Source organism: Salmo trutta, chromosome 7 (assembly GCF_901001165.1).
Source record: "Salmo trutta chromosome 7, fSalTru1.1, whole genome shotgun sequence".
NCBI lineage: Eukaryota > Metazoa > Chordata > Actinopteri > Salmoniformes > Salmonidae > Salmo > Salmo trutta.
The window spans coordinates 2,817,884-2,839,992 of record NC_042963.1 but is presented as its reverse complement, the minus strand read 5'-3'; the positions used below and the strand labels follow the sequence as shown (position 1 = coordinate 2,839,992).

Genomic DNA, 22,109 nt, shown 5'->3' with positions numbered 1-22,109 from the left:
ATTGAGTCATTATGCATAGTTTACGGTTTGTTGAACTTTGAAGGCAATGTTTTTTGTTTGGTATACATTTTAAAGTGAAAAATCGGATTCTCAGTCTAATTTCGTTACCGTAGAATTGCCCAGAACAAGCTATTGGATGAAAAACACCGGAGTTTTGGCGCAGGTACAGCCGACAAGCACCAGCTAAAGCTATCTAGCTAAATCAATACATGGAGTCAAAGTATCAATATAATATCGTGATACGTAACTGTGTCAATTTTTTCCCCCATCACTACTGAATAGCTGATACAGTACTAACACATTAAACTGTGGGCAAGCTTGGATGTTACACAGACAGAAGCATTGGAATAAGTGGTGTGAAGATGAAGAATTGACACAAACAGCGTGAGGTGAGGTTGATGTGGCTGTGTTGTTTTCCTCCCACTCATGGCTGGAATAAAGCCTATTACAGATGGCCTGTGTTTAATATCATTAAATAGAGTGCCGGCTGCTGGCCTATAGATGATCTCTGGTGTCAGATGTTAGCCAAGGTCATCTGACATTTTTAACAAGATTCCCCCCTCTACCACCCACACACACACTGTCCTTTATCTGATGCTAGTTGGAGCTCCAAGGTGTCTCAACCTTGTAGCAGAGAGAGCCGGCCGGGTCCGTCACAGACAAATGTGCCTGCCAATGGATTTGTTGCCTGTCACTAGAAAATCATGCCCAGTCATAAATCTCCACCCCAGAGTTCATGTTTAATCAATGCAGTTAAATCCTCATTTAAATACATTCTCTCCCAAAATCCTCTGAATCACCTTCTCGTCAGCATTTTTATGCATACAGTCTGCCAAACAACAATGGATGGGACCTCCACAGACGCTCTACTGCCACAAAGCTGCTGCTGCTTTCCCCTTCAGTTTAGGTTAAGTATGTAAGCCAATCAGCCTCACAAATTATTGCAAGGAATTAAGTTAATTAAGTAAAGGGTGAACTTCTCACTGGAGAGTGGATCAAGTCAATTAGAATGTATATGCTAAAATGGTTCTTTACTCAGTATGTCAGCATCTGTCTAATGCTACCAGACGTCTGGTGACTAGTGGCATGTCTAGTGTCAGAGGGAATATATGACAAGGACAACTGGGCAAAATATAAAAATCAGCATCTACACTAAGAATAATACAAAAGACATCTTGTTAAAAAACAGATAATTAAAAACCATTTCAGACTTAGACTATGAGTACACATACCACAACATTGCACAAGGAGCACTGTTTCGTGCGCTCATACGGTGTCAGTTTAGGGGCATAGTCAGTGTTGGCATGTCTGCCACTGCTGAGTTCTGCTGCCTTCTCTTTCCTCTGCTCAATCTGCTCCATGTGCCTGCGACTGCTCTCATCGTGCTGGGAAGGAGAACAACCAAGAAGTCAACTAGAAAATGCAAACTTTTGTCTGGTCTGCAACTAGGAAATGTCAACATTAGTCTGGTCTTTAACGAAGGACAGGAGTGAGGTGCAGCAGCAACACTAACCTTCATCTGGATTTTCTTCTGCAGTTCCTCCATGGCCTCCTGTTGCGCAGCGCTGAGGGCAGCCAGACGCTCCTCTCGGTCTCTGTGGAGAGGACAACATACAGGAGCAGTGAGTACGTTTACATTCACACTAATAATTCAATATTAAGTGGAGTATGGCAGTAGGCCGAGTATGGAATTAGTCATGTAGACACTTACTCTGCTTATCTTAATCACTGTAACTTCAAAATCTAAGTAAGCATAGGCCGATTTTCAGAGCAATTTTTCAAATTATTAGGACATGTAAACAGCTTAAGTCAGTATTCCAGCTGTGTATTTGATCTGTGCCTGTGCCAGCACTGTAGCGCAAGCCTCCGCTTATGCGCGAGTGAAGTGAGTTTGGGAAAAACTGAACGTATGCATTTTAGAAATAGCTTTCACATACAAACTTTATAAGTCCAAAATCAGAATCAAAGAGTATTTGCAAAAATAACAGTCACTGTGGTAGAACTTTTATTTGATTGGGAATTTTCTGCATTTATCAAAAGTCCCATCAGGTAGCCCGATTCCAGATGTCATGGAAACAGGATTATTAGGGAAATCATTGTTCTTGCAAAGCATGTAAACGTTTTAAACAAACGATTATATTAATCTGACTACCTACAATAATTGTATTATTGTGTGCATGTATCCGTGCTCAGTGAGGAGAGCATCCTCCTTGACATCCGTATCAGACGGGTACTCCCAACTGTAAATCTATTGCACATGAAGCACAATGAGGGCCACATTTGATAGTCCAAAAAAGATGTGTGATTCCGACTGTGAGCCAGGTGGTACAGACCTGGCCCTCTCTCGTGCAGCATCCTCCCTGGCCCTCTCTTTCTCCTGCTTCTGCTGCTCGATGCGCGCATCCTGCTCCTTCCTCCTGATCAGCAGCTCCTCCACACGCGCCTGTCTCTCTGCCTCCAGAGCCCGCTTACGCTCCTGGGGAGACAGACAGGGACCACAGCCAGTCAGTGGGACTGTACACTGGGGTAAGGCAGAGAGGTCTGGGGGGAAAGGGGGAGCTGCTGTCAATTGTTACCTGTACAGCCTCGTCTCTGGCCTGCTTCTCCTCCTGTCTCCTGCCTCTCTCCTCCTGCAGCTCGTTGAGGCGCTGCTCGTACTCGTTCAGCTTAGCCAGCACATCGTGCCTCTTGTTCTGGGCCTCCAGAGTGTTGATGAATGCTATCTCATTCACCTGTACAGAGTCACAAGGCCACTGGTCAACAAGTGTGAATAACTAAGCTCCAAAAAAAAAATCTAAAAGTCTGCCTCTACTCTAGTTTGCCATTGCTTTTTAGTAGTCCTGTGTCTTTACTTTAAGAACATTCTCAGTGTCAAAAATGTATTATCACAAGGGACATCTAATTAGGAAAATACTTCAACTCTTGGACATGTAGCTAGGTGTGCAGTGTTCCAGGGGTCAGTCCTGTACCTTGGCCTCCTCCTCCTGAGCCTTCTTCACTATGGCCTGGAGCTGCAGCTCCCGCTTGAACTCTGCATGGAGTAACTTCTCCTCCATCATCCTCCGCCGCTGGTCCAACAACTCCTCCTTCCATTTCCTGACCTCCTTCTCCTGTGAGGGAAAGACAGCTATGGTCAGCTCATTTCACTCATGTACTTTTCTCTAACCAAGGTAGACATTTTTATGGTGTCTTGCTTTCAAAGCATTTGCTGCTACCCGCTCTGGTCTCATGCCCACAGGGATTAATGTGAATATACACCACTTCATGTATTTATGTGGTTAATACTCAGGATTATTCAAGGGCTCACTCATCCCACAACGGCCTGAAGAACAAAAACAAACGTCATGAAAGATTGTGAGTTTGGGCTACGTCTCTCCCAGACACATCTGTGGCCAGCTGGGTTGAGAGAGACGGAGCTGGCCTCTGATATTTAGTGATTCTATCTGGCAGTGTGCTGACAGAAGCTCTCCTCGTGGCCAGTCTGGGGCTAGGCTGTGGTGTTTCCTGTTGGCTCTGCACTGCATGGCCACTCACCCTCTCCAGGAGCTTCTGCAGCTTGTGGGTCTTCTCATCCCGCAGTTTGTCTCGGAGCTGCTGGGCCTTCAGCTGTTTCTCCTCATGTTTCTTCTTAGACTCCGCAATGGTTCTGCCAACAAAGACAGAAAAAAACGACTTTCCTCTCTCCCAATTGTCTTACACACAGTAGCAGTGAACTTTGACATGAATCAAGATCTTTTCTCTGACAAACTTTAGCGTGACATGAGGGTGGGTGTGTGTCTCACCTTTTACGAGATGGTGAGGACAGTTTCTCGTGCATGTGGATTCCATGGCCAGGGGGTCTAGAAGGCTCCTCCTCCACGATGTCCCCCCAGGAGGTGCTCTGACGCCAGGGCTCCCTCGCTGCAGAGAGAGGTGAGTCTAGACATTGACCACATCTGTGTCTTTAGCAAGAGCATCAACACATTTCATTATATGTACTGAACAAAAATATATAAAACTCAACATGCAACAGATTTTACTGAGTTAAAGTTCATAAGGAAACCAGTCAATTTAAATTAATTAATTAGGCCCTAATCTATGGATTTCACATGACAGGGATTACAGATATGCATCTGTTGGTCACAGATTAAAAAAAATGTTTTAAGTTGAGACGTGGAACAGAAAACCAGTCAGTATCTGGCGTTACCATAATTTGAATCATGCAGCTCGACACATCTCCTGAGGATAGAGTTGATCAGGCTGCTAATTGTGACCTGTGAAATGTTGTCCCACTCATCTTCAATGGCTGTGCGAAGTTGCTGTCGTAAAGGTCGATCCAGAGCATTCCAAATATGCTCAATGGGTGACATGCCTCAGGATCTTGTCACGGTATCTCTGGCAATTTAAATTGCCATCGATGAAATGCAATCGTGTTTGTTGTCTGTAGCTTATGCCTGCCCATACCATACTTAAGGGACGCACGTGGGAGCTCGCTTATGATTGATGAGGATTTTCATAGGGCAAATGGACGATCCCTTAATATCACCGCGAGTGATATTAAAATAGGCTGACGGCCTCAGGTTGCCCCCCGAAGTCAAAATATACAGTGTCAAGGAGACTCGGTTTCAGAGATATACATTTATTTATTTTTGAAATACCGGAAAATGCTGTACTGGAAAACTCCACCAGATGGTAACTGACTGTATATGGCAAATGGACATTTCATAACCAAATGGACATGGATTTTTCTCGTAAATGAAACAGACTTCAAAGACGAAAATCGAGCACAGGGATGGGCAAATGTACTTTTAGCCCAGAAACATGATGTCATCGAGGCCACAATGCTCTGAGTTAATGCACATTTTGTGGGATTGAAGGTCGAAAATGGTAATACAGCACTAATTTGACCGCTTCACGTCAAAGTACATCAACCTACGGTGTAAGGAAAAATAGAACCAGCCATTTATCTATCGTAGTTGACGAGAAATCGTAGAATGTCCATTTCATGATGCTTAAACAAATGTTTTTTTTCTCAAAAAAGTTATAGATCCAGTTGAGGCGTGTTAAGGCGTGTTTCGGAGCTCTACGTGATTTTCTGCACTCACACACACAACCAATATGGAATGACACAGTGTGGGGCTTAGACAGACAGAGGCTGCAATACTTACCGGCATTCGAACCATCAAAGAACCGTCAGACCTAGAACTCTGTAACTTATAAACCTGTTCTAGAGCTTAAGTCGGTAGTGCACTGTGAGTTATGTGGCTCTAGAATGTTCTCAGGTCGAGAAACAGCCTCATCCATTTGCAATATCTTCAATTCATTTTTAACGTCGCGAAAATGACAACATTTAGAAAAGTCCCAGAATCACAAGACTAGGTGTATTGAAACCGCCTCAGCCCATAGAGACAGATGTACTTGTCCTCTTGCTCAGTTGTGCACCGAGCCTCCCACTCCTCTTTCTATTCTGGTTAGAGACCGTTTGCGCTGTTCTGTGAAGGGAGTAGTACACAGCGTTGTACGAGATCTTCAGTTTCTTGGCAATTTCTCACATGGAAGACTTCATTTCTCAGAGCAAGAATAGACTGACGAGTTTCAGAAGGTCTTTGTTTCTGACCATTTTGAGCCTGTAATCAAACCCACAAATGCTGATGCTCCAGATACTCAACCAGTCTAAAGAAGGACAGTTTTATTGCTTCTTTAATCAGAACAAGTTTTCAGCTGTGCTAACATAATTGCAAAAGGGTTTCTAATGATCAATTAGCCTTTTAAAATTATAAATTTGGATTAGCAAACAACGTGCCATTGGAACACAGGAGTGATGGTTGCTGATAATGGTCCTCTGTACGCCTATGTAGATATTCCATTAAAAAACAGCCGTTTCCAGCTACAATAGTCATTTACAACATTAACAATGTCTACACTATTTCTGATCAATATGATGTTATTTTAATGGACCAAGAAATGTGCTTTTCTTTCAAAAACAAGGATATTTCTAAGTGACCGCAAACGTTTGAACGGTAGTGTAATACATTGCCAGTCTTAACATGTTATACTGCAGTTATACAGCATATAGTTGACAGTGTCCATTGCCAATATATATCCATAAGGACTTCCCATTACGAAATTAACATGCTGAATCAACACTAATGAGAAATTCTAACTTCCTATGATCAGAACTTGACAAATAGACCTTCCAAGGTTGGTTCAGGGCTTAACATAGTGATATATTTCATTTGGTCAGTATATAGGCCATCTCGACATTATATATGCTATTTGCACATGGTTCACTGACTTTCTGGTTTGGAAGCCTACTTCCTATGATCATATATGGCAAATAGACATATCATCCTGATTTAATACTTTCAATACTTATATATGCCATTTGGACATGGTTCACTGACTTTTGGGTTCGGAAGCAGACTTCCTATGATCATATATGGCAAATTTGATAAAACATAGGCCTTATGGACGAACTCGCATAAAATAAGACAAATGTAGGTACATACGGTTCTTACATATGTATAATTGACAAAAGAAATGAAGAAAAAAAACCCGGTCCAAAACGCACTTTTTACAAGGTAATTTTTTTATTTTTTTTCAGATTTTGAAGATTTCACCCTAGAGACCTGACTTTCTGACCATTTCCCATATAGAATCCTTCGGTGGAGCGCGCTCGCCCCCTTTGGGATTTTTGGTTTATTACACCTGGCATTTGCCATGTTCCACTTGCAATATGTTTTTGATCAACTGCCACCCAATTGAGTGGTATTTGCGATTGTGTATATGTTTCGCCCAATGCCAATAAGTAGCCATTCATTTTTGTCCATTTCATGGGGGTCTTCCCTTACATAACTCCATGTACTGCCAAATTCTCAAAAATGATGGAGGCGGCTTATGGTAAAGAAATTAACATTACATTTTCTGGAAACAGCTCTGGTGGACATTTCTTCAGTCAGCATGGCAATTGCGCGCTCCCTCAAAACTTGAGACATCTGTGGCATTGTGTTGTGACAAAACTGCACATTTTAGAGTGGCCTTTTATAGTCCCCAGCACAAGATGCACCTGTGTAATAATCATGCTGTTTAATCAGCTTCCTGACATACTACACCTGTCAGGTGGATAGATAATCTTGGCAAAGAAGAAATGTTCACAGAGATGTAAACAAATGTGTGCACCAAATTTGAGAAAAATAAGCTTTTTGTGCTTATGGAACATTTCTGGGATCTTTTATTTCAGCTCATGAAACATGGGACTAACACTTTACATGTTGCCTTTATATTTTTGTACAGTGTAGATCAATTACAACTAAACAGAAAAGAGATTTACCGTCATAATCGGCTAACATGTCACTCCAGTCCATGTTGAGTCCACCTCCACTGCCAATGCTGGCCTAGAAGAGAGAGAATCAGTTCATGATCGGTGACAATCATTAGGATATTGCAAGGTGAGCAAAACTCAAGACCTGGGGAAAGAGATCCTACCACTTCACATTTTTAACCACCAAACTACTTTCATATGACCAAAGAAAAGTGTGAGTGTGTGAGGTATGTGTCTTACAGAGAAGTCACTCTCGTTGTCAGTCTCTAGGTCATTGTTCTCAGCCTGGATCTCTCTGGTCAGCTGTTCCTCTTCAGCGATGGCACTGGCAATAGCCTCCTCGTTGGCCTTCTCCAGGCGGTCAGCCAGCTCCTCCTTCTTAGCCAGGACCTCTGCCATGGACTGGGGCTGGACACACAGCACACACACAGACTCACATACAGCTCCTTCCTCAGGTCATTCAGGTTTGACTAAGCCCACTGGCAGTCAGGGTCTATCTCGACATCTCTAAAATGCAGGAATATTGTCTATTGCTTTTACCAAGATTTTGAAATAAGTTATTATATAGTGGTGGGCTTGGTGTGATCAACTTAAAATGTTTCCTGAGTTTTATTTTGAAGAACGTGTCTTCATTTCATACAGCTCTAAGAGTACCATTTTTAAATGTTGGTATTATAACAATGTCAAAACTGAAAAGTTAACTGCATCACACGACCAATCACAAGATCACAGGTGAGGAAGCATTCAGGAGTCATGCAGAACAAGTTCACTGTGAGGATGACGAGATGGTGGAAGGAGGCACAACTAAGGGGCCATTTCACTGACATGGTTCAAAACAATGAAACAGAGGTCGGAATAAATACTTACTAGATTAGTCTAAATAGCCTGATGGAGACCAAAATGTCTCAATGTCTATTAGTCTTTACACTTCCAACATGAACTTGACAAACAGTCTTTCCTTAGTCCGAAATTACTACCAGGGAGGATAGACAGCTGGCTGCACTCCAGTCCAGAGAGACCAGAGCTCCAGTCTAACTTAACAAGGGGAATGAGGGGGAGGTTTCTCTCACCAACGAAGCTGTTTGTCTCTAACTAGGGTCCTGCAGAGGAGTCTAAACAGCACTGGGCTTATCTGAGCCACCCAGAGAGGTGTCTGGCCTGGTCCAGAACTAAGACCAGCTCTGCCTGCGTTTGATCTGAGCTAAAATAACTTTCCCTGTAGATCATTCAAAAGACATCTCTAGGTATAGAGAAAAACCTCCATAAGAGGTTAAAGTGCTGTGGAAGTATCTATGACAGACAGTAGCCCTGCTAGTGAAGGAGGGTATTCCTGATTAACTGCAGAGAGACTACATAGGCAGTAACAAACCTGACACAGGACGGCTGCTGATCCATAATGCACAGTGGAGACTAGCTACAGAAAACAAACTAATACCTGACAGTCATTGTACAGTCGTGGCCAACATTTTTGAGAATGACACAAATATACATTTTCAAAGTCTGCTGCCTCAGTTTGTATGATGGCAATTTGCATATACTCTAGAATGTTATGAAGAGTGATCAGATGAATTGCAATTAATTGCAAAGTCCCTCTTTGCCATGCAAATTAACTGAATCCCCCAAAAACATTTCCACTGCATTTCAGCCCTGCCACAAAAGGACCAGCTGACATCATGTCAGTGATTCTCTAACACAGGTGTGAGTGTAGACGAGGACAAGGCTGGAGATCACTCTGTCATGCTGGTTGAGTTCGAATAACAGACTGGAAGCTTCAAAAAGAGGGTGGTGCTTGGAATCATTGTTCTTCCTCTGTCAACCATGGTATGGCAAAGAGGGACTTTGCAATTAATTGCAATTCATCTGCAAGGAAACACGTGCCACCATCATTGCTTTGCACAAAAAGGGCTTCACAGGATATTGCTGCCAGTAAGATAGCACCTAAATGAACCATTTACCGGATCATCAAGAACTTCAAGGAGAGCGGTTCAATTGTTGTGAAGAAGGCTTCAGGGTGCCAAAGAAAGCCCAGCAAGCGCCAGGAACGTCTCCTAAAGTTGATTCAGCTGCGGGATCGGGGCACCACCAGTACAGAGCTTGCTCAGGAATGGCAGCAGGCAGGTGTGAGTGCATGTGCACGCACAGTGAGGGGAAGACTTTTGGAGGATGGCCTGGTGTCAAGAAGGGCAGCAAAGAAGCCACTTCTCTCAGGGAAAAACATCAGGGACAGACTGATATTCGGCAAAAGGTACAGGGATTGGACTGCTGAGGACTGGGGTAAAGTCATTTTCTCTGATGAATCCCCTTTCCGATTGTTTGGGGCATCCGGAAAAAAGCTTGTCCGGAGAAGACTGAGCGCTACCATCAGTCATGTGTCATGGCAACAGTAAAGCATCCTGAGACCATTCATGTGTGGGGTTGCTTCTCAGCCAAGTGGCTCAGGGAACAAAACATCGATATTTTGGGTCCACGGCCAGGAAACTCCCCAGGCCTTAATCCCATTGAGAACTTGTGGTCAATCCCCAAGAGGCGGGGGGACAAACAAAAACCCACAAATTCTGACAAACTCCAAGCATTGATTATGCAAGAAGGGGCTTCCATCAGTCAGAATGTGGCCCAGAAGTTAATTGACAGCATGCCAGGGCGGATTGCAGAGGTCTTGAAAAAGAAGGGTCAACACTGCAAATATTGACTCTTTGCGTCAACTTCATGTAATTGTCAATAAAAGCCTTTGACACTTATGAAATGCTTGTAATTATACTTCAGTATTCCATAGTAACATCTGACAAAAATATCTAGACACTGAAGCAGCAAACTTTGTGGAAATTAATATTTGTGTCATTCTCAAAACGTTTGGCCACGTTTGTATACATGCCATGACCCCTGGCCCTTTGGGCTGAACCTGTCCCTGAACTGGACACCCTGTCACAGGTTCTCTCACCATTTCAGCTCAAATCACAGTCAAGTTTTGATTATTGCCCACTTCATCAACACAGCATTACAACTGGGCTGGCTACTTCCAGCAACGAACACGACAGACACTGCTTTCAGAGCTCCCACAACCGGACCCATATGGTCATCCTCTCACAGCCAACCATCAACACCCCCAAGTAAACCATCCTGCCTGGCACAGGGCTGTTCTGAGGGGGCTGTGCAGCATGTCATCTCACATTGTGGCTGAAGGTTCTGTAGATTGCCTTTGTTTAGGCGGTGAAGGCCCCTGGGGATCCCTGACCCCCCCCCCTGCACTGAGCCCTCCCCTCCCTCTGCTCCTCCATCGCTCAGCACTCACAGTGGAAAGCTCTGTGGGGTCCAGCACACTCTCCAGTTTCACTGCTGCCATGGAAGTCTCAGCCTGTCCTGGAGCAGATGTTGCCATGCCCTGTGACGCACCCCCGGCAGCCCCCTTGTTCCCCAGAGCACTGGGCCCATCCATCTGGGCCGTGTCTAGGGACGGAGGGAGGGCTAAGGAAGGGACTGGAGCTGGTAGGGATATGGTTGCGGAGGGGGTAGGGTCTTCGGCTTGTGTAAGAGAAGGGGTTGGGGCTGGTATGGGCGGAGGCGTGTCCTCACAGGGTATGTCGACACACTGCCCCGAGTCTTGCACACTGTCTGCTGGGGGCTGCACCGACACAATCACACACACACAATATTAAAGACATGCATATTCCAAGCATTTCATGAGCAGTGACAAATCAAAACGATTAACACACACATCATGCAGGGAGGTTGGCACTAACATGCCCTAAACACCCAAACCTCATCAGATCATCAAATAAACTATACTGAACAAAAATAAACGCAAAATGTAAAATGTTTCATGAATGTTTCACATTAGTAAATAAAAATTGATTGGCTGATTGGCTGGCTGGGCCTGGCTCCCAAGTGGGTGGGCCCACATCCTCCCAGGCTCACCCATGGCTGCGCCCCTGCCCAGGCGTGTGAAATCCACAGATTAGGGCCTAATTAATTGATTTCAATTGACTGATGCCCTTATATGAACTATAACTCAGTAAAAATAGTTGAAATTGTTTCATGTTGCGTTTATATTTTTTTCAGTATAAATGTGGAAACACATGAAATCTGTCTAAATCAAGCAATGCCTAGAATACACCCCTACCCAGTGTGTTCTGAGGCATTGAGAATTTATTTAATGAGAGTGAAAATGGCATCTTTCTGCCTCTGAAATTTCAGTGTACGATCAATTGTGTTAAAACTGATATGCCCCGTCTGGACAGGCTGTCTATGAGTACTGTGGAGCTCAAAACAAAAACAATGTGGCTGATAAAACGGTTTTGAGTTACTCTGCACCACATCTCCCGTCTTCCTGAATAATTTATATTTGGGGACTCCTGGGAGGGTGAGCGACGTCAGGGCTCAGTACCTCCATGTTACCCTTCTCCAAGTCTCCTGCCGTCTCCTCAAGTGGGACAGGCTCCTCAGGGATTGGCTGTTCACAGTGACCCTTGTCTTTATCCAGGGGGCAGGACCTGCCAAGGAGCTGCTGGTTCTCCTTGTTACTGTCGTCTTTAGGGCTGATGTGGGCCAGGACCGGGCTGACCTTGGCTACGATGACGGCAGAGCGAGGTCTAGCAGGACGTCCACGCTGGACTGTCTCCCAGCCCTCAGAGTCCTTCTTACCTGGACACAGAAGGACACACGAATAAGAAGAGAACAAAACAAATGTCGATGCCCCATAGGCGTTAATCAGAAGGGGGGACACACCCTGACAACAAAAGGACATCAGAGGTGTACTAAATGATGAGGATCATGTAGTTCATTCTATAGATGTGGAGGAAAGAGCTCTGCTTACCTGGTTTCTCTACAGGACAGGTGTTGGGCTGGCTGGGGACAGGGAGAGACTGGGAGGACTTGACCCGCTCAGCCCAGCTGGGGCCCGTGTGGGACAGACGAGCTACCGCCAATGTGGGTGGAGGACCACTGGAGAGATAAACACATAAATCAGAACCAGAAGAGAACAATGCCAACATACACAAAAGCATTTCAACCAGAGAGATTATCACTGTACAAAAATAGTACAAATGGCTGTGAGGACCACTATAAGAGATGACCCTAAGGTGAGCAGCTCCATCTGCCTCTTCCAGGCGGGGCTTTTCATCACAACACTCCCAGGGCCTACAGGGCTTTCTCAGGCAACAGACCTCCTTCATGATCAATACCCATTTCCTGCAGCATTCGATTACAGGGAACTGCACATATTGAACTGATGCTTCAGCAGTCTTTAACCACACTTTTATCTACACCTCCCACTGTTTCTGTGGCGAGGGCCAGTGAGACTCAACAAATTACATTAAACAAATGCCTCGCCATCAGCAATCAATCCCCTTATCAGATCACAGAGTAGCCTCTACCAACCTAGACCAGTCGGCACATCATATCTTACATTGATCTGTTAGAGGTTTTGGCATTTGTGTTCCCTTTACGCTAACTGTAAACATCTAATGATGGCTGACCATTTTACACGTAATGTCAGCCAGGCTGCAGCTGAAAGATGCTGAGGTGCAACAGATTGTACTGCTTCCCAGAATGTGCTGATGGGGAGTAAAACAACAAGGGATTTTGATGACTGCTGTGTGTTCATAATGACTGTCAGTCATTACATAAACATGATGGTAAGCACTTTGAGCTCAGATCAGAAACAGTGGAGATTAGGGCTGTCAACTGAACCAGAAGTGAGATGGAAAAATCTTACCCAAAGTTGAGGGCACGGCGAGCACTAGGAGAAGGGACCATTCTGTCCGATGAGGGGCTAGGCAACACATGACGACCTGGGGACATTTTACGCACTTCCCAAGCCAAAGACGTGGGTCTGGAATCAGAGGGGACAAAGAAATTAATATGTTTTTCATAAACTTGTAATATACTGTAGTACCATAGTTCAGGGTGAGATTTGTGTCTCACTTTAGCTAAAAACAATTCAATTAATGGAACACAGAAACAAAGGTTGACTGATTGATTAACAGTCTATGTTAAAATGTACAAATTGGGAGGCAACATAAAGCTTGGATTTTTATATCTTAGTCAATTAACAGGTGTTGTGGTCATTGTGTTAAAGAGAAGCCATTGATCCAGTGTGTTTGTGACTCAATGGCATGGAGCAGAGATGTCACTTAGAGGTTCCCTCAGGGAGCGATGGGGGTGAGAGAGTGAGAGCGAGTGACAGCGAGACAGAGAGCGAAAGCAGTGCGAGTACCCAGCCAAATAGAAACAGCCAGGCGCCCCGGGGCAAAGGATTTTTTGGCCGAAGGAGCTCTATTTTGGTACATTCTAATGTCTTGTTTTGGATATTGTCTAGTTCTATATGATCAGGACTATTTTCTAAGTTGGAGAACATTAAACCTTTAACATTTAACCTGTCTTAGATTTTATTGCAAGATAGGAATGGTTTTATTGCAAGATAGGAATGGCCACAATGATGTTTGTTTTTCAAACTGTGTTTTATTAAAACAGAAATATTTTGTAAATAGCCCATATTATCTTGAAAAATGTATTAAAGTTTGTTATTCCAGGTTTCAGTTTTTTCCCCCACCTATAATAGAAAAACAAACATTTGATGTTGTAAGTCCACAACGAGATGTTCTAAATCCACAAATGCTTAAACCACATCTGTTGACTACTTTTGAGGTCTGGGAAAAATCTACGAATTTTGGATTTGTGGGTGTAGTTATCCTTTAATTCAAGTGGGCACCTAGCAAGATGCTGTTGTTTAGCAGTGTTTTTGTAGCGCACATGATGGTAGAGTTTGCTAAACAAATACCCACTGGATTGATGAAAATAATTCTGATATTCTGTCAGGTAAGGATAGGCTACTTTGTAGTTAAGATTTAACTGAGAAGGTTTTGGGAAAGACTTTCCATCTACCAGAAGACTGTTTTCATTAGCATCATCGCTAACGGCTACACAAAGTGGTAGACACGCGCAACGCGCGCGCGCACACACACACACACACACAGGGACAGTCTCGTTGCCTCTTTAGAAAGTTACAGCAAATACTTATCACTGATGCATTCTGCTCATGTCTTATGATAAACTTGGGAAAATTAAAACATTTTCAATACATTTAGTTGGTTCCTTACTAAAGTCAATAAAAACATGTATATTGTTAAATTCCGTTGTAATGCCTGGATTCCGTTTGGGCCCGAATTATCACACAGTATTTGGACCAGAATGAGGCTCTCCACTACCTATTGTTCGTGCAGTGATGATTCACCATCTTCATCGAATGTTTTCATAATTTATCTAAAGATAATCGCCAAGAAACCTACCAGTAAGCTATGCAAATCAGGGAGCCAAATAAATGTCTCTTTCACAGATTCGATAGGCAACACTGACAAGACGAGTCGCTCACTTTAGCGTCTGTCTTTTTCTTTCTTTTTTGAGTCACTGTCTGGCAAGTCCCATCATCCTAGGAAAGGAAACCTGGGAAATCATTTGGTTTACTTGTCCGGATGCGATACCATGGACATAGTGTAACCACGTTGCATGATTTCTGAATGGCAAAGGGATATGGGAGATCGACTTTATCCAGTCAGTTCGACAGCTTTTATAAACTAGTCAACACTTGCTGTTCAGTTGTCAAAGCACAGTCAATAGCTTACTATGCTCCAAGACTCCAAGGCTAGCTATGTGAAACACGTGAATATGCCAGAAATATTAGGCTAAATCGTGGATTTTGACTCATCGTTACCGCTTACATTACCTGGGACATACAAATTCACTAGCATCTTGCTCTCTCCCGTGTATAAAAATTTGACTGCAACCAACCCCAGCACACAAACATTATACAGGGAGGCGGGATAGACAGCAGACTGCGTTTCTCTGTCGTCACTCGCTTTGTGACTGACAGGTGTCTATCCTATCAATAGATCGCTAGAAGATGCATATCGGTCATTCCAGCAAGAGAGGGCTCGACTGACTAGTGAATTGAAACCTTTAAATATAGAGTAGCCTAGTTAATATGAAGTGGAAATGAATCTGTAATCGGTTGATTAGCCGACAGCCTAGGGTTGGGCGATAAGGCCTAAAAATCATATCTACATTTTGTTCAACTTATGTGCGATTCACGATATACATTTCGATTGTGTGTATGTTCTCTCTAAATAAGCATTGCACAATTAAAGGTAAAATACACAGCATTTCAAACAGTCAGCAATAATCTAATGAATTCAGGGCTTGTGAAGTTATACCTAGGCTAAATATAAGCCTTCCACAACCATAAGACCCACTAATAGTGTGTTTATATATTTTAACCTGCTTTTTAGTTGTTGTAATAATCATGGATCTAGCTTTCAAGTCTGTCTATGAAAATGCCCTTTTTTGTTACAAATCTAACTAGAACCATAACATAATGCACATTCACTAATAAATGACTAACTTCTTGTAGCAGGCATTAGGCTCTAGAAAATAACACAGGTCTCATCAACAATCTCAAGTCCACATGCTCGTGCTTAGCCAGCTAATCTTTATATCTCAAGTTTAGCCAACTTGGATCTATTTGCTAGCTAACGAGGTTGAACAGTTGAATTGTTACGAACACACCCTTCTGTTTGTCTCCAACTGTTTGAAAAACATGTTAGCCTGTCCACTTTGGTCAGATGTTGAAATCAAGTGGCCTAACTTATTTATCAGAATGAGAACGAGTTGCCAATTCCTTATAGAAAATGGTGTTATGCTTCATTGCACATTTATAATCAGACTTGACAGCTAGTATAACAGTCTGGCTAAAATGCTGCTAGCGGTACGTGGTACCCCAATGCCGCGTACGACAACCTGAGCGTTCATTTTCCAGAATCAATGTTCATTGATACTCTCGTTTTAGTAGTGTCTGCTCTGTGTGCAATTTGAGTAGTTGAGACATAAAAAGGGTATGGTTTGAAAAATTAACTTCTCTATTACAGTAAACTAATGTCTCAATGTGTTTTGGTGTCCATGTGATCTCTCAACTTTGTTGGCGTGAGAGACAGGGTAGGGGCACGTGTGTGTGTGTGTGTGTGTGTGTGTATGTATATATACACACACACACACACCTGTGTGAGAGAGAAAGAGAGAGGCAAGACATCGATCGATCACCTGTTCTGGGCATCTGTTTTCTCTAACTTCTCCTGCAGCTGGATCCAGTCGATGAGAGCTTTAAAGTCCCGCACATAGTTGTCCAACATCATCAGCACCTCCTAAATAAAGACAAACACCTTTCAGACAGACGAAGGCATCTCAGTGTATCCATCATCAATCACACAAACATCCAGAGGCGTCATGCCCATAGGGGGCGCAGGGGTACTTGCCCACTCAGATTTGTCCAATATTTTTTTCTCTTCTGTAACACTACTAGCCACTTGTCAATTTTATGAAGTATGCTTTAGCTAGCCCAGACAGGTTCCCAATCTCCCAACCTCATAACTAGCCTAGCTACCAAGAAGCCATTTCAGGCTGTTAATCAGGTTAGAGTAGCTAGATTAACCATGTTAGCTGGCATGGTTCGTAGGTTTTAGAAAAGCAAGGAATAACTAAATGTACTGAATAAAACTCACATTCCTTTAAATCTTTACCCAGATTTTAGCAGAGATGCAAAGAAACATATTTAATTTCTTTAAAAAAAGAACCACCAGCCAGGAGGGTAAAGACAGCTCAAGAGGTATGCTTAGATAGAATTAACAATACGATTATAGCTCTAGATAGCAGGAAAAAGCTGTTTCATGTGTTTGAAAAATTTAACAACTTACGGATGGGGGCCGAGCCCCCCTCCGGACCACCCCCCAGCCATCCTTACATACCTTGTGTCCCTTAAGATTTTTTTAGATGCTTGACGCCCCTGCAATCATCCACATATAATATCAGTACAATGAGAAACTACTTTGTCTTAGAGATTATGATTTGAAATTCAGTTCAGACTGTTCAGTGTGGTCTTGTAATAGGTTAACTTTGGAAACAGCCATAGTGAGGGAGAAGTGGCACAGATCTCTGCACCCTGTGTATTGTCTCTATTTGTGGAGAATCTCAGAGGCTCTATCCAGCTCCAATTCTCACAGCACTCTGGGGCTTCAGGTAACCCAAACGCCCCCTGCACCTCTATAACACAGAGGAGTGGGAATCTGGGCCAGGCCCAGTCACAGTCAGTGGAGCACATCTCACCCACACAAACAGGTAAGAGGCCCTTCTATTCAGCCCATGACAAGAGAAGACAAAAACATCTCAGTAAAAATACTTCTCCCTGCACCACTGATCCACCACAAGAGGTGGGGCTGAAATTACCAATGACATTACCAGAGGGGCCAAGACAAATTTAATTGGCTTGTAATCATTTCTTGCTCCTGGCACAGGGAGAGTCCGGTGACGCAACCTATTGTCCATCTGATACCCAATCTCACTCTACCCACTGTTCATTTCCCATCCTCTGTGAAGGTGGCTATCGAAATACACAATCTTAGAACTCAGTCAAACTGGTAGGCTACATAAGGAGTCATATTTCTTTAATTATTATAGGTCATCTGACATGGTCAAATAAAACAAATCACAATGTATGTGCACTACTTGTTAGAGATGAGGTTCATGTTTGTTTATCACAGAGAGGACATAGTGAGTTGTGAAGGCTAGAGCCAGTCCTCTCCTCCGCCCAGCACTCTAGTGAAACCGACAGAGAGGGGACATACTGGCTTATGAAGACTATAGCCCATCTGTCCCCTCCTCAGCAGTCAGCCCAGGCAGAGCTCTGGTGATTGATGGGGAGTATGGGAGGGAGTGGTAATTGAGAGTAAAGCTTCACAGTGCTTTTAGTTAATAGAGAAGTCAGCCCAGTGAAAGATGTGTCCAGCAGCAGGCCTGCTGATTAGAGCTAGTTAACAGCCCCAGCCAGGCCCTCTGCTGCTGGTTTCATTTGATAATGAAGGCAGCAACAGCTGAGGACAGAGGGAGGCACTGCCTGGTGTGACACTGCGTGAAGGGCACTGAAAACCATGCTCACGACACAAACCAACACACTTGCCGACAAATACTACTCACCTAAATAGAAGTACTTAAGATTTCCTGAGAACTGCATAAAGGTTTAAACCTGCTATATGAAGCCTGATGAACAGTAAAAACATGGTCATTTCAGTAACAATGAAATGCTAAAAACATTTAGTAGAGTGAAAGTTCATCCAATTTCACTTTTAGTTTCTGACAATATATTCTGTGCCAAATCATGTTTGTTTTTTCCTTGAAGCTTCCTCAATGTCATCATTTGATGCAGTAGAGCCCTTCTACTGTAGCTCTCCTCCCCTGCATGGTAGCGTAGTATGATGTGGCATAAATCAGGGCCCAGACGGAACAAATGGTTTATAAGAAATAACTAATTAGACCTGGGGGCTGTGGGTTAAAGAGATGTGGGCGTTATTAATATACAAGCATAAATCAGATTGCTGCATGGGCTGGCTCTCCTGGCTGGGGCTGGAGGGTCCCACCCAGGAGGAGCCAGTGTTGATGAAGGAAGGGGCTGAACTATATCTGTTGGTCTGTTAGTCTTATTCAAACAACAGAAGCACACAATCAAACTCTCCCCACAGTTCTAAATGTCTAAACTAGTCTATAGGCCTGAGAACAAAGTGATGTCACATCACCAGGCCAGCGCTATGTGCCTGTGGGTGGCAGAGCGCAGTGGGCCTGTTTGTGTTTGTGCGAGAGCACAAAGTGCAGATTTACACCACTCCAGGGGATTGTGGCCGGGTGGTATCAGAGCACTCTGCTTCCCCTCCAGCTAATTCAATCATTTATTAGAGAGTCAGTCAGTCCATTAGGGCCGGGCTGAGGCTGGCTGGGTGGGAGTCGTGGGACTGACGGGGATATGAGCCCAGCCCATTAGACTTCACTGGGGTGAGAACACAACACAGCAGCCAGACTACATCTCACACAGCCCCACTGTCAGCATGGAGACCACAGGCAGGGGCAGTGTGTTCCAGCACTGACCACACGTGGTCACCACAACCATGCTCAGCATAATGTAGCATGGCAGACTCATCAATACAGCAGAGCAAAGCCAGATCAACATGGCAGGACAGTCCTGAAGCAGTATTACACTACTGGCCCTGCCTAGTAAACAAGGGCATTAGTGTGCTGCTGGAGTGACACTCAACAACATACCATGCCATGTGTACACCACTGATAACAGTTGAGATTATTGGCAAAATGCTATATCCACCAATATTTCACATTTGTGTTTTTTCATCAGAAATGATTGCTTATGGGGCTACCTTCATGTGTGTGTAAAATAAGATATTTTATTAATAGATTTTACATGTGTATGAAAATGTGTTATTTTGCAAAATGCTATATATCCATTGTTTAGCTGGAATGGAATGTTTGTGTCCTGTATATTTGACTGTGATATGTGGTTGTCTCACCTAGCCATCTTAAGATGAATCCACTTACTGTAAGTCGCTCTAGGTAAGAGCATCTGCTAAATGACTCAAATGTCAAATCTGAAATATTTTACATATAGATCTCATATTGTATTGAATTATATATATATTTTTTAATATTGATGTCAAATGTATCATTTTGTACATTTCTTTATAATAAATGTAGTTATTTGTTACATTTGACTGGTAAACATAGCAGTAGTACTACTTTCTCAGAGTGAGGAGGATAATATAGAGCATTTTGCAAAAAACAACAACGTTTGTGTCTCTCTGAAATGAAGCCATCAAGAGATAGATTAAAAAAAAAATTAAAAATACATTGAACAACCCCAGTTATGATTAGAGAGTGAAAAGACGCCAAACTATTTCATTATTTATTTTTGTACTCTTAACAATAAAAGCTAATTTACCAATATTCCTGAAAATGGATGTATAGTGTTTTGGAATGAAACTCAGTTGTAAGCAGCAACAATTTCAACAATTTCATAACAAATCCCAATATCCTTATTGTGTGCCATCAGTAGCCTATCCTTTCAGTTGTTCAGTTCACATTCATTGTTGCCCCAAACAGAGACTCCGGCATGGCTTCCCTTCCAGTCGGCCAGCCCAGCCTCCATTCCAAGCCCACTAGCACAACCCTAGAAAACCACACGCCACAAATCCACACTGTTTACACCATGTCATCAACATCCACCCCCTCCAGCCAGACCCAGGAGAGTGCCTTGTGATAATTCTCTCACCAGCAAGCCTTCAAAGGCCCCTCTGACACTAACCAGAGAACAACAGGAATGTGAGAGAGGGAGAACCTCCGTTATCAACTCAATATCTCCCTCTAGTGTTGATGAAGTGTGGTGCTCTGCAGTGCCTCCAACTACTTCTATTTATCATCTATGAGCTTGTTGAGAAGGACCCTGTTGAAGTAGCTAGAGTTAACATATGACAGGAGGTGTTGGGTGACAGTCTGTTGAGTCCCTACCTTGCACTCCACCACACTCTGGTCAGATTCACAAGTGACATAGATCTCGTCCACGGCCCGCCGCAGATTGTCGAAGAGGAAGGCCCAGTATCGTGCTCGCAGGTCCACCTTGCGCGGCTGCCTGGCTTTGGAGGGGCTCTTCTCTGCTCCCTTTTCAAGCAAGGCCCCGGCTGTACTCTTGCTGTCCAGGCCTGCATTCTGTGGAGACAGCAGGAGGGGAGACTTGAGACAAATCATAGGATGCAACTACGTCTACAACGCACTCTAGTGGTAAAGGTGAATAAATAGCAGCGAGCAAACCATTTCACACATCTTTAGTTTTTACTATGGTTTTTTATAAAAGGGTGGCAAAATTTGAATATGTGGGCTAATATTGTCCTCTATCCCCATTAGTTTAAGAGTTGATGATGTGTTATGCACACCTGTTTCTTATTCCTGTGCAGACCAGAGTTGATCCGCTGGTTCCTCAAATGGGTGTTGGTATGAGTTTTAGACTTCCCTGTGAAACATAAAAATAAAAACATTTAGTTCTGAAAAACACACATGGCTTTTACATTGATCTGGTCACCCTTCATTTTTCCAAAGATAGAATATGGCCTGAGGGAGGTACTAAACATGAAAGTGCAGGACCTCACACACACACACACACACACACACACACACACACACACACACACACACACACACACACACACACACACACACCTTACATAACACAGGCCTGTAACAAAGCCCTGCAAGAGAAAAACGTTCTCTCTCAAGCTGTTCTCTGCCCAACATTCTCAGAGTAGGTAAAAGGTGCTTATTTTGGCAAAATGCCCAAATACTGTAGAAAAACAACCCTGTTACAATGAAAAAGCTGTGAGCAAGAGCAGGTTATTGGTATCACAGATTAAACATCTTTCTTCTTTATTGTAGTTACCCACTGCAGAACCTATCCAGCCGGTTATGAAATATTCTGCCTTTGTTCATTCAAAGGACTAACTGGGCTAATTGATGCATGTTCCTAATCATAATCAATCGTGTTGTTTAAAAGCGGGGCAAACTGATAGTTTTCCGTCAACCAATTAAAACAGCCCCCACTTTTCTGCCTAGTCAGTGGATGTGAAGCTCATTAAATCAGAGTCATATTGATATGTTTAAACTGATGAGGGACTAACGAACATATTATCAGTGTACATCTTGACACCAGTTTAACTAAATAGTTGGAATCACTAATGCAAAGTTGCATACCATCTCAAATATAGAAATATCAGAGGGCAGGCAACCTCTAATCTATCTACTGTAGTCGTCTCAGTGAGGGGTAGTATAGATGTGGGGCCAATCGAAAGAACAACAGAGGTGAATTTGAGGATGTAATTTTGTTATAGTAGATGTTGTATTACAGCTAAGAGCAGTGTCTGGACTGGTGACTTTTCCTCACCCC

General features: G+C 43.3%; 1 protein-coding gene across 2 annotated transcripts in view; it reads right to left on the bottom strand.

Annotated features, from left to right (window-relative positions):
• The window catches only part of scaper (S-phase cyclin A-associated protein in the ER), a 133,531-nt gene that overhangs the window by 78,407 nt on the left and 33,015 nt on the right, over positions 1–22,109 (bottom strand). Inside the window, exons 3-18 of one of the 2 annotated variants that reach the window (XM_029757625.1) lie at positions 21,106–21,182; positions 20,684–20,881; positions 16,388–16,488; positions 13,011–13,127; positions 12,111–12,238; positions 11,682–11,938; positions 10,590–10,919; positions 7,541–7,708; positions 7,310–7,373; positions 3,783–3,900; positions 3,535–3,646; positions 2,970–3,110; positions 2,577–2,732; positions 2,334–2,476; positions 1,514–1,595; positions 1,233–1,385 (exon numbers count right to left, since the gene is read on the bottom strand). In XM_029757625.1, the coding sequence (XP_029613485.1) occupies positions 1,233–1,385; positions 1,514–1,595; positions 2,334–2,476; positions 2,577–2,732; positions 2,970–3,110; positions 3,535–3,646; positions 3,783–3,900; positions 7,310–7,373; positions 7,541–7,708; positions 10,590–10,919; positions 11,682–11,938; positions 12,111–12,238; positions 13,011–13,127; positions 16,388–16,488; positions 20,684–20,881; positions 21,106–21,182 (2,345 nt within the window). The remainder of the gene's footprint in view (positions 1–1,232; positions 1,386–1,513; positions 1,596–2,333; positions 2,477–2,576; positions 2,733–2,969; positions 3,111–3,534; positions 3,647–3,782; positions 3,901–7,309; positions 7,374–7,540; positions 7,709–10,589; positions 10,920–11,681; positions 11,939–12,110; positions 12,239–13,010; positions 13,128–16,387; positions 16,489–20,683; positions 20,882–21,105; positions 21,183–22,109) is intronic. The other variant, XM_029757627.1, reaches the window with a different exon arrangement.